Genomic DNA, 13,322 nt, shown 5'->3' on the forward strand with positions numbered 1-13,322 from the left:
ATTTGGTTCCAGTGAATCGATTTTTGGATATGGTAGTGGGTCCAGACCTTAGACTAATCGGGTCCATTAGAAGAGAAATCATACCCGGACTCGATAAGAACTACATGAACCAAGCTCAAACCATACACTGTAAAATAATGTTTTTTATTATTTTTACATTGAAAATTTGTGGGTCTCAATCGGAACTCGGGTCGGGCCGGGGTCTGGTATAAAATTTCACAAACTATACCCAGATCCATGTATTAATCGGTCCTTCAGATCCGGACCTGGGTCTTAATCGGATCTTATTATTTATCACCATACCCGGACCCTATAGGGTTTGGTCCGGGTCGGGTCAAGGTAAACCAGACCCGTTGACACCCCTAATTATGACTCATTTGGTTCACCATCTCTTGCTGAGCTAGATAGCTTATTCATGGCAACGGTTGAACGCGGGCTTGATTTTCAGTGTTCCAAGAGCGAAACGCGATTCTCACACCAACATAGATCGGCTGGCGCCAAGCCAAGGAGAGCTCTCTCTCTTTCTGACTGCATTTCGGCGCTCCGATCACAGAGAATGGGGGTGATCCCGCCAGTAGGGTTCCATCCCACCCCTCTTTCTCGGATCTGACATCTCAGAGTCGATCCTTCCGTCCATCGATGGCCAATTTCCTCGCCCAATTCCAGACCATCAAGAACTCATGCGATCGCCTCATTATAGCAGGTTCCTCTCTCTCTCTCTCTCTCTCTCTCTCTCTCTCTCTGTGATGCGATATATTGTGGCGTTGGTTTCGATGGTGTTGCAGTGGAGGATGTGAGCGATCTGTGGCCGATGGTGAAGGGCGCCTTCGAGGAGCGGTTGCCCCTCAAGAAGGCGTGTCTCAACAACAAGACTCGCAACGCCGTCTTCGTGGACACGCTGCCCGTGGAGTACATACTCACGACCGATTCGCGCCTCCGCAGCCGCTTCCCGCAGGAGCAGTACCTCTTCTGGTTCCGCGAGCCCTATGCCACCATCATTCTCGTCACCTGCGAGGTGCGTTTCTGTTCGGCATTCGACCCTACTCTATAGTTCGATTCTCGTTTCGCATGTGCTTGCTTGATCTTTCGATTGTTTCCATTCGTGGAGACTCTTCTTTTCCTTCGGTGAGCTGTTTTGGTTACTGAATTCTAAAGTCCTTTTGTTTGTAATTTGGGGTCAGTGGACGTAGTCAGTGAGGGTTGATGTTTGTAAGGGGATTTTTGGGGACTGATTATTAGATCTCTACTTAATTGTCAGCGAAGATCGGCTTAGCTATATGTGATTCTCTCCCGATGTGACTGTAGTCTACTATATGTGATTATCTCGCGGTATGACGGTAGTCTACTTTAATTGCTAATCATTCTTTTGATGGTAGTAAAAGCTAGCGCAGAAACATGGGTATCCCTTTTAGTGTTTCAGTCGTTACGTTGCTGCTTGGACTCAATTGGGCATTAGTTGTGATCATTCTATTACGAGTATGTAAGTTACAAAACAGCAAAACTTTCAAACCACGGAGTCGGTTTGCAAATTCGTAGTTATTGGATGTATGATTGAATTTATGTTCTAATTTTGTTTTTACAAATTTCACACCCTAAATATCTTGCTTGCTAGTCTATTCAAGCTTGCAATTATTTTATTCTCCTTTTTTCTTTATGTTTACATTTGTGGGCAGGTGTATAGTCCATCGTTTGCTGTTTTAAATTTCATGTTTGTTTTCATTCTGTGCAGGATCTTGATGAATTCAAGAATATTCTCAGAAACCGGCTAAAATTAATTGTTCAGAATGATGATCGTGAGTGGTTTATTGTATTTGTTTCTAAAGCACACCCTAGCAATGATCAAGCAACCAAGATGGTGAAGAAAATATATGCCAAACTTGAAGTTGAATATAATTCAAAAAAGAGAGAAAGGTGAGATACATGCAACCTGACTGTCTATTTGTCTTTCATTTTGTTTTTTGTTATAATTATGTTTTACTTAGGACCTTCAAGAGTTGTTCGTTATGCATGTTCTTTGTCTTTTCTATGGCCAGGTGCTGTAAATTTGATATGCATGGAGGTGATACAGATTCTTGGGCAGACCTCGAAGCCAAATTAGTTGAATCCATTAGAAATACATTGGACAGACGCATTCAGTTTTATGAGGATGAGATCCACAAACTTAGTGAAAATCGCTTCACGCCTGTGTGGAATTTTTGTAACTTCTTTATTTTGAAGGTAGCCTTTTATTAACCACACTAAAAGCTTTTGGCTTGGATCATGAGATTATATATATGTATGTATTATGTATGTATTATTTGCTACAATTGATTGTACCTACGATCTAGTTGAGATCTCTTGATGCAAGTTGTTTGGGCTCAATCTAACATTGTAAACTGTTCAACATCGTTCACTGAGCGAAATTCAGTCCTTGGATCATGTTTTTTTTGACAAAAAAACATGTTTTCCTGAGTTGGGAAAAGTTGGTGCATTTACGATCGTTAATTTTGCATCACCGAAAGCACGTGGAAACAAGTTGCATCCAAGTGATCCAAAAGCTGGTTCCTATTGAAAAGAGCATGTAGATCACATCTATAAGGCTTGACTTAACCAAAAAGCAAAAAATGAGCTATGTTAAAATTGGTTGTAGGTACAATTGATTTTAGCAAACATTAAACCATGCATACATATATGTATGTATATATATGTGTGTGTAAGTATTTGGTACTAATGATATTGTGAAGATGAAGAGTAGAAATCACCTTCATTTTGTATTCTTTTGAACTTTTTGTAGATTGGACCTTATAGATCTATGTCACACGGACTCGGCTCCAAGGTCGCCGCACCCGTGTCGACACGCACCGACACGGGTGCGGACACGGGTGCGGCTCGGACTCGGTCAACCCGACCCTTGGTGCGGTCAACGCACCCAGGGTCATTTTGGTCCATTTTTTGAAAAAAAAAAAATTTGAAATTTTTTTTTTTAAAATTTTCTGGGCTACAGCTGTAAGGAAAAAAACCCATCACAACTAAAAAACCTGTACACTTTCAAGTTTTAAGTACAGAATGGGCACAACTCAAGTTTTTGTGGTTTTTTCCTGTATGAAGAAAGTGAATTATTACAGTGTATGAAGAAAGTGCCCAAAAGTGAATTATTCCTGTATGAAGAAAGTGTACAGAATGCCTTCACAACTCATCACCTGTCCCCTAATGGGCACAACTTTGACCGAGTCTTATATATATATATATATATATATATATATATATATATATATATATATATATATATATATATATTTTTTTTTTTTTTTTTTTAATATATATATAGCCGAGTCCCCGTGTCCAAAATTTTTGAAATTGCGCCGCACCCGTGTCGCACCCGCACCCGCACCCGCACCCGCACCCGCACCCGCACCCATGTGACATAGTTATAGATGTGTTATATGTAATATCACGTGTTTTTATACTTAGTTAAATTTAGAGACTTCTGAAATTTGGCTAAGTGTTGTAGAAATATAGGAAGAACCCTCGAAGTTAGGATCTGATAATTGAGTCTGGGTATGGCCCAAGACTCATTGACTAGACTGAAACGAGCCAAATAGGACATGATAAAAAGTTTTATTTTCAACCTTTAAAATCAAGCGAAATTCAAGTTAAATTTAGGTGAATTGCGGAGGTGAAAATCGAATTATATATTGATAGATGCACCTCGAAATTATGAGTTCAACGGTATATTACTTTTTCGAATTTAGGCTACGGTTTGCCTAAAAATTGCATTTTTTCAAAAAAGGCCCGTCTCGATGGGGCTGGGTCCGGATTGGATCAGACCAAATCCAATCCATATGATCCAATTTAATATGGATCTGGACTCACTCCAAGACTCATACTAATTAGGATCTGATCCCATTCATATGAATTTTGGATATGGATTTAGAATTTTAGATCCAGATCTAAATCCAGATCCAACAAAATTAAAACTTTAAATTCAATATACAGGGTTAAATTAAATGATTCTTAAAGTTAAAAAGACTCCCAGAGTGACAAGGTACCCTCTGAAAGTTTTTGAATATTTATTTAATAATAAGTAATAAATAAATAAATAAATAATATTAAATATTATTTAATTCCGAATTTCAGAAGTTGTTAAATGGTGGGGACTCTAAAAGAGTCCATAATAGTTATGAGAAAGGCATAAGTTAGGAGAATAAGGGAACTCTAATAGAGTTGGAAAAAAAAAATTTGAAAAAGTCAACAAGAAGAGTTTTGAAAAAATTGGAAAGAAGAGTTGGAGATGGACTCCTATATGGGAAGTCCAATCTTCAGCCCTCTTTAGAAAGTGTTGAAAAGGGGGGGGGGGGGAGCGTCACCCCCTAGATGCATCTATATAAACTCAAAAAAAGAAGAAGAAAGAAAGAAAGGAAAAGAGGGAAAGAAAGAGAGGATGGAAAGAGAGAGAGAGAGAGCTAAAATCGTGTGGAAGAAAAGAGGAAGAAGTCTTCTTCCTCTTCGGATATCCGAAATTTGTTTTTCATCATTTTCAAGCTTCGATAAAGGTATGAGTTCGTTCTCTTGATTCGAATAGGGAAAAAGAGCCTAAATCTGATTTAGGTGATATTTTTTGAAGGAAACCATGAATCTGGTTCGGTTTTCCATGTTCAAATTAGGGAAAATCGATATATTCGTGGTGGTTCATGTATATTTCAGATTTAGGATCTGATTTCATAATGAAAGCATGCTTTATTTAAGATTCATGCATATTTGTGTGTGTGCGTATGTATATATATATATATATATATATATATATATATATATATATATATATATATATATATATATATATATATATATATATATATATATATATATATATATATATATATATGCGGCAGCAGGCCTGACTTGGGTCGAATCTGGCCCAAACCGCGGCTGCGATTCAAATAGACATCTTTATATATATATATATATATATATATATATATATATATATATATATATATATATATTGAGGAACGGTGAGGCCTTTGGGGCAGTCCAGCCGACTATAGATCGGCTGGACAGATTTCTTAAAAATCTGACTGGCCAGCCGACCCACAGTCGGCTGGGCAGTTGTACTCATTTTTTTTGGGCCCCAGGCGACTGGTGCGGCTGGGCTGGTTTATATATATATATATATATATATATATATATATATATATATTGCTGGATGCATAGATTCGCGGCCATTGTACGATTACTCAGCTCTGTTCCATTACTTTTTTTTTATTGTCATACTCTTGGATATACTGTGCCTTCCATACATCCAGTGTTTTCAGTTTAAGAAGAGTTTACACAACCAATAAATTGATTAAAACAAAATTCAGTACATGTACAGAATTATATATGTATATCGAGGCAAGTGGGGAGTGTATTTGAGTCCAGCCGATCTGCAGATTAGGCTGGAAAGTTTTGAAAGACTTGTATAAGGGTCCCAGCCGACTAATTTGGCTGGACAGATCTATGGCTCTAGCCGACTGTGTCGGCTGGGCAGTCTTGAGAGGTACACAGCCCCAGTCAGCTGGGCAGAACAGTGTAATGTTCAGTCCCAGCTGACTGGTTCAGCTGGGGCTGAGTCCTTGTCAAAAAAAAAATGAATGAAAAATCTGGGCAGTCTTCTGTTAAAATATATGTAATCTCATATATATATATATATATATATATATATATATATATATATATATATATATATATATATATATATCATCATCATACCCGATAAGGGGTAGTTCTGTAATTCTGCCCAATAGGGGCATGTTAGTCTTTTTATATTTTTTCCTTTTTCTTTCTTTTTCCCTTTTCATATTTTTTATTTTTCTTTTTCTAAATGTAAAATACATTTAATGCATTGAGCATTGGGGGTCCCAACTAAGAATCGTTGGGCCCCCAACGGTCACAAATGTGACCGTTGGGGGCCCAACGAGTCCTAGTTGTGCCTCCCAATGCATCCTGTCTCTCACTCCTTTCTCTCACTCCCTCTCATTCCTTTTCTTATAAATAGAGGAGTAATCCTCTATGAGATGTATGGCTTTTAGAAGCCCTTTACTTGCTTTTATAATATTTTTATGTTAGCAAGCCATTGTTGCCTTTGTGTATGTCCATTGTGGACTTGTTCTTTGCATGTGAATGTCCATTATAGGACATTGTGTTTATTTTTGCTTATTTCATTACATTTCATGCCCTGTTAAGCCCAGCCAACCTGCGGTTCGGCTGGGCAGGGTCAAAGAGAATTTTGGGCAGTATTACATTCTGCCAAAGCCCTAGCCGACATGCAGTTCGGCTGGGCAGATTCATAACGGCTTTAAAAAAAAAACTGGGCAGATTCACACCCTGCTGAACCCAGCCGACTGCATCGACTGGGCAGTTTTCAAAAAAAAGATTATGTGTCCTCGTGTCCTAATCTTTCAAAAAAGTTTGTATTGTGTCTGTACTGAATGAGTCAGTGTCTTTGTTCATGTGACATAGGCTGAACAAAATCTTGTGTTCCTATTGGTTATGATGGTCAAAGAAAGATCCTTAATTTGTGTAATTATATGCTCTACAAGATAATCATAAATTCTTAGTTCTGTCAATCCATGCTTGAGGTGAGTCAAAAATCTGTCAGTCTTCAAGAAAATAAGTTTCCTGTGATTTGTCTAGTCTTGACTCTCATAAAGGTTTTTTAAATTTTGTGGCCATTTATATCGGCATGTTATATCTTCTTCTTGTCTGACCTGTTCCTCTCAAAGTTTATAGTTGTTGAAGATCAATTTTATGCCACTTGAAAGATGCTTCTACTGTAAACACATAACCTGTCTTATATTCTAGTTCATATTTGCAAAATAAAATGTGGTTGAAGATTGTAAGCCTCTGAATAACGCGAGGAAATGTCAAGTGAAAGGGTACTATGGTTAGGGATAAGAGTTATAAATCCACATGCATTCATCTATGGAGGCATATGCATACTTGCAAAACTCTTATGAGTTCAAAATTGTGAGCATATGCATGTAAACTAGAGAGTACTAACAATAGACACTGTTGCTATTTGAAGAATGCCACTATTTGAAAAGTTATACTGTTGCTATTGCAACCAAAGGGGTCTCCGCTTGTTTGGAAGGAGTCTACTTTGCATGCTCATCATGTTAATGTAATTGCATCTTCTTTTGCAAGTTCATCATTGGAGGTTCTCAATTTTCATTATGTCTTCGTTGATGTGTTTTAGGATTTAAAGATGGGTACTATCGTGTTGTAGGCATAGATAGCAAGGTCTATGTGAACTGTGTCTCTTTTTGAACGCTGTAAAGAAATTAAAATCTTTTCAAGGAAAGGTCTCACTTGAAATATGACCTTGTTGATGTGTGCTCGGCACTGATTTCCTGATAAAGTCCCAGCTGACTGCAGGTCGGCTGGGCAGTGTTGCATGTTGTTAAAGCCCCAGCCAATCAGCAGTTTGGCTGGGCAGATTCCTAACAGGTTAAAAAAAATATTTCTGGGCAGTCACTTGGCTGGGCAGAATCATCAAAAAGAGAATATGGACTGAAATCAGTAGAAAAATAAATAAATATATATATATATATACAAAAAGATGAACTGGACAGATTTCAAAAGAATCATAAATATGTTGGTTAAATGTCCACAAGTTTCCCCTGTTAAATGTACATGCTCCTGACCAGATTCACATGTTATGTGTGTCTAGTTTTACAGGTTCATATATGTCCAGACTTACATGCCTTGGAATATGACCACAATTATATATATTCAGATTCACATATATGTTTAGAGATTACATATATGTTTAGGATTACATATTTAGTGCTCATGATTATGTTCAGAATTATATACGTCAAATGCAGATAGTTGTCCAGATTCTCATATATAAAATGCCTATGTTATTTCTAGATTTATGTATGTTAAAAGTTTAGTTTTTATGCATGTGAATATAAAAACCTGCGCATGTGTTTTATGTAGAATTGCATGTCTGTTCTTATTGAGCTTTTGCATGCTTATAAATGCACTGTTATGCACACTTGCATATGAGCATTGGACTATTTATATGAGACTACCGGTGTTGTCCCGTGTACGGGCAGCATGGTTTGGACTTGGGGTTTATATGTTGTACCCTGAATTTGCCCAAGATGGCACAATGAATTGTTGGTTATGCATGCCTATGTCATTTAATGGGTTGTTACCTATGTCACATGGGTGCGGGTGCGGGTGCAGGGTGCGGCAAAAATATAAAAATATATTTATATATAAAGTCCAAAAGTTGGACGTAAATGACCCTGGGTGCGTTGACCGCATCCACAGTCAGGTTGATCGCACCGGGTGTCGTACCCACACCTGCATTCCATCGTGTCGACGTGGGTGCGTCACCTAGTTGGTTGAGTCCCTGTGACATAGGTTGTTACATGCTTAGGCATGTAAAAAATGCGTGCAAATCATGAAATTTATGTTGTCGTTGCACTAGCATGATTAAATGCATATTTGCATATTGTACATGAAATGAGTCATGAAAATAAAAATATAATTTGCAATTATGTAATCATATGCATATGTGGAATTGTTATACATGTACATTGTCATTATGGTTATATGAATGTGCTTTTGTAAGCATGATGATTGATGAATGACTTCATATGTGCATCCTCATTGTAGTTTTTGTATAAGGTGCATCAGTGGTCAAAAGTGAACTGCTTTCGGTCGTGTGGGTTGCGAGCAAGTGTTGTTCTATGTTTAGTGATATGCATCGCAAAAATCAAATTTATATTTATTGAGTTTCAGAATTAATTGTACTATTGAATATTATAATGGGTAGAGGTCCCGAGTTGTGTTTTACATGTTGATTTGCAAAATGAATTGTGCTATTTGCAAAACGAATATTATTGTTGGGTTTTGCATGTTGATTTGCAAAACAAATGATGGGTACGGAACCTGTCTTTTGATAAAAAGATAAAATGAACAAAACAATGTAATTAATGTTTCTTCTTAGATGTTCTTTCTACAGTGTGAAAATCTTAGATGGCGGTTTTGGGGAACCGTGAGGATACTAAAACTCCGTGTGTGATTGTGTCCTTGAACCTAATTAGGTGGTTCACCTCCTGGCAATAATTTTAGGAAGATTCTGTCACTTTGCTTGGGGGTGATATTTAGACACAGCTGATGTTATTAGTATACCAAGAAAGTGACATTAGTAGATATTGATTTTTTTAGTGTCCCGACATTAGATATTGATTTTTAATGTTCCGATGAATGGTGTTGATTCTTGATATCGGTTGAGGGCTAAGTGTGGAACTCAGTCATAAAATACAGTGTGTTAAGCTACAACTGGAGACCTAAATTAAACTCAAAAATTATTGTGCCCGTTTTGAGTATCCACAGGTTTTAATAGAAAGTGAAACTAAAATTGTATGCATTTAATAGGCACATATATACAAAAAAAATCTTTGATAAAAAATAATAAGTTACTCATATATGTGTATTGATATCATGCATTTTTACCAATTTTTTTAATTGTGATATGTTGTTGTTGCATGGTAGTTCTTTTCTAATGCATGGATGGTTATAGAAACTGTCAAATTGTTGTTGTATTTCGTCTAAAATGTTGCATGAATTTGATTTATATTTTTCATGTCTATTTGAATTGTTAGAGGAATCCGTACGCAGAACCTATGATTCGGGCACCGTATATTTTATGTTTTTCACAGCATCTGATGCCCAGTGATTAGACAGACTGCTATAGAGAACTACGAGAATGACGTGACTATTTGACATTTTACTTTGGGACAGAGTGACTCTATATTTTGGTTTACTTGTCATTTATTTACTTATCGTTCTTAAACTTTATTGATTGATGAATAAAGTTATTTTGGTTTGGATAATGGTGGCGTAAGATCCCTTGTGGTTGTTGATGTATTATGACTGTAAGACTCCAGGGTCTCTGGGTTTATTTTCGCAAATTGTTTAAAAAAAAATCACTTTTTCACGAGTATGAGTTGGGGCCGTTACAATATACATATGGTTTGTTTAGTAGGAAATATGTTTTAAATCATGTCTTGTGACTTGTAACCATGTTTTTTTTTTCATGGGCTCCAAAAATCAATAGCCCACAATATACCAAAACTTCATGACCCAAAAAATAATATTTTTACATTGAAAAATCACGATTTGTATATACATAACCCGAAGCCAAAAAACACTATATATAAATAAATATATTTGTTTATTTCTGAGAAAATGTATGGTGGTTCTATATCGTGATACCATACGGTGGTACATACTCTTGTTTGCATAGATCTAGCCACCAATTGGTAAATCTAACTGTACAAATATGTTTGTGGAAATTCATTTACTATATTAGAAGGTTTTATTATGTTTAATGTGGCATAAAGTTTCATTTTTAAAATGGTGAAAATCAATGGCTCACAAATCATGAAAATATGGGTGGTTTAAAAATGTTATAAAACATCATATTCAAGTAAACTCTAATGCATGGAAATGATAAATAAAACATATTAAACATGATCCAAAGGTTAGATTTTGCTTTTGGACCTTAGATCTAATCAAGTGTGTACCACCATAAGTTGTGGCGGTACAGTACCACCACAAAGGGCTCTTTATTTATGTATATTTGCTATAATTGATTATAGTATTATACCTACAATCTAGTTGAAATCTCATGATGCAAGTTTTGGCTTGATCTAACATCATATATTGTTAAGCACACTTAACAGATATCAATCTTTGGGTCATATTTTTTTGATAAAAACATGTTCTCCTGAGTTGGAAAAAATTTGTGCATTTACAATGGTTTTTGCATCGTCAGAAAGACCTGGACATAGGTTGCATTCAAGTGATCCAAAAGCTGGTTGCTATTGAAAAGAGCATGTAGCTCACATCTATAAAGCTTGACTTACCAAAATGGAAAAAAATGAGCTATTGTAAAATTGGTTGTAGGTACAATTGATTGTAGAAAATATTAAATCATAATTCATACATATGTAAACTTCATGACCTAAAAAAATGTATTTTTACACTGAAAAAACATGATTTAACGCCCTATCCTTAGCAAACAAATCTTGCTGAACACATCTATGTGGTTGGATCAAGTCTATACAGTTTGCACCTATGATTTCCAGCTCAATGGTTGCATACCTTCATTAGGAACAAATATTAACCCCTATATATATATATATATATATATATAAGTTGATTAATTTTATTTGTTTTCTGGTGTCTGTAAGATATCAATCTTGACGAGGGACTCAAATTGGAACGCCCCTTCAAAATTTTGTGCAATACTAGGAAATGTCTATAATATTGTTGAGATTCTGAGTTTTATTAAGTTATATGCCCATCTAAATTTCAGCCACTTTCCACTATGTAACAGAATGAAACTTGGAGATGTTCTAGTCAGTCCCCTCATCAAGGTTGTGTCCTTACCGATGCCAGAAAACCATTAAGTTAATTGTTTGGACGTTGGTAACATTAAACTCAAGGGATTAATGTTAGATTAATGTCTATGTTTGTTTGTGTTCCTATGCTTGTATTTGTTCCCACTTCATGTATGTGTGTTTGTGTGCATCTGTATTTGGAATTTTATTCTTTTTTTTAATGATTTACAGGAGAGCTTAGCTTTCATGTTTGAGATGGCTCATCTCCATGAAGATTCATTGCGTGAATACGATGAATTAGAACTTTGCTACCTAGAGACAGGTTTGTGTAGTCTTTTCTTCTTGTGGTCTTGTCTTCTTTCACCTTTTCATTGAAGCATTTCATTCTCCTTGGTCCTTATTTACCCGTCTTGGTGCTATTGTGTCTTTTCTAACCATAAATTATTATACATTATTATCTAATTCTTGGCATGCACTTGTCATGAAAAGGCACGAAATCCAAGGTACAGAGAATATAAAAATAACACTAAATTCTATTAGACAAATGAAATCCAAATGCCTTAACATAATGCCTTTGGATATAAACAACAAACATATCATAGACAAGAGAAAGACCCTAGAAGTAAAAAATTAATAATTTTATTAATAAAAATATACACAAAAATTACATGTTATCCTTACTACAAACACACTCATACACACACTTAATCTACCCATCACTCTCTCACCTAAACCTACACACGCACTATCTTTATATAAGAGAGTGAGGGAGAAAAAGAGACGACTAAAAAACAAAAATATAAATAAAAATTCCTATTCTACCCCTACAAGTATACATTGAGTATACTTAATCTAAAAACTAAATACCTAATAGGTATATCAAGGATATACCTAAAATATAAAAAAGAATACAAAGAGTTACAAATGCAAAGGAAGCACCAATAAGTATACCTCAGTAAATACAACACAGAGATACATTTATCTTAACAGCACTGTGGTACAAATCTTCTGCGACACCACTTTAACTATTCTCCTCCAGATTCTTCTGTGCTAGGAACCATGCTGCAGCTAGCATGTTGGGCTATGTAAATTCAGATTTGCTTAATTGTACGATGTTCTTCCCCTTGTTGCACATGCCCCAGACCTGAGTGCTAATATGAGAACAAAAATGTATCTTGTTAGTTTTGCATGTCATTTTCTTTTTGCAATTATGTCACTTAACTATTTATATATGTTAATTAAAACTCATAAAATTAATTTTTTTAAAACAAAGTGTCATCAAAATGTTTAATATCCTATACATCAAATATTGTTGTAAAATGATCACATAAATAATTTTGATATATATGTGTGATAGGAATACCTATTACCACGTATGGCAGGGAATAACGTGGCACTAATGCTGTTTTTAAGTTTAATTATGATTCAATTTAAAAGAATTTCAATTAGAGATACCTTTTATGTTTCATGCAATATTGTGTCTAATTAGGTTATCTTTTGGTAAGTGCAGTAAATACTTCCAATGTTAAGCAAAAGGATTTTGGTGGTCTGGACAAAAGTGATGATCAGGCAACAATCTTGAAGCGGAGTTGCAAGCCCTTATCAGAGATTGTATTGGATGATACATTCAGGGAGTTTGAATTTCGGCAATATCTTTTTGCTTGTCAGTCGAAGGTGGGGATACTTGTCTACCTTACTGTCGCAAAAGTTTGTAACAATATCACTGCTTGTTGTAGATTTTATTTTTTTAACTTACATATCAGAAATTTTGGATCTATTACTGTTTGTTTTAAACATTGAAACCTAATTGTGCTCCTTTTTGTTAGTTACATAATTAAAAAAAGATATTAATTTTTTTTATTACCATCTTTTCTAAAGCACAAATCTTGTGGAGCTTTATGGTTTACTTTACTATTTGCATAGCCTGGATTACCTAGTACA

At 35.6% G+C, this 13,322-nt stretch overlaps 1 protein-coding gene across 1 annotated transcript in view; it reads left to right on the top strand.

Annotated features, from left to right (window-relative positions):
• The first annotated feature begins 423 nt into the window (after positions 1–423).
• Positions 424–13,322, top strand: part of LOC149834635 (trafficking protein particle complex II-specific subunit 130 homolog) — a 44,370-nt gene continuing 31,471 nt past the window's right edge. Inside the window, exons 1-6 of the mRNA XM_090011508.1 lie at positions 424–703; positions 786–1,015; positions 1,730–1,911; positions 2,034–2,217; positions 11,613–11,703; positions 12,892–13,055. Coding sequence (XP_089867634.1) covers positions 640–703; positions 786–1,015; positions 1,730–1,911; positions 2,034–2,217; positions 11,613–11,703; positions 12,892–13,055 — 915 coding nt within the window. The 5' untranslated portion in view covers positions 424–639. The remainder of the gene's footprint in view (positions 704–785; positions 1,016–1,729; positions 1,912–2,033; positions 2,218–11,612; positions 11,704–12,891; positions 13,056–13,322) is intronic.

The sequence above is a fragment of the Nuphar pumila genome, chromosome 6 (genome assembly GCF_984573655.1).
Source record: "Nuphar pumila chromosome 6, dmNupPumi1.hap1.1, whole genome shotgun sequence".
Lineage (NCBI taxonomy): Eukaryota > Viridiplantae > Streptophyta > Magnoliopsida > Nymphaeales > Nymphaeaceae > Nuphar > Nuphar pumila.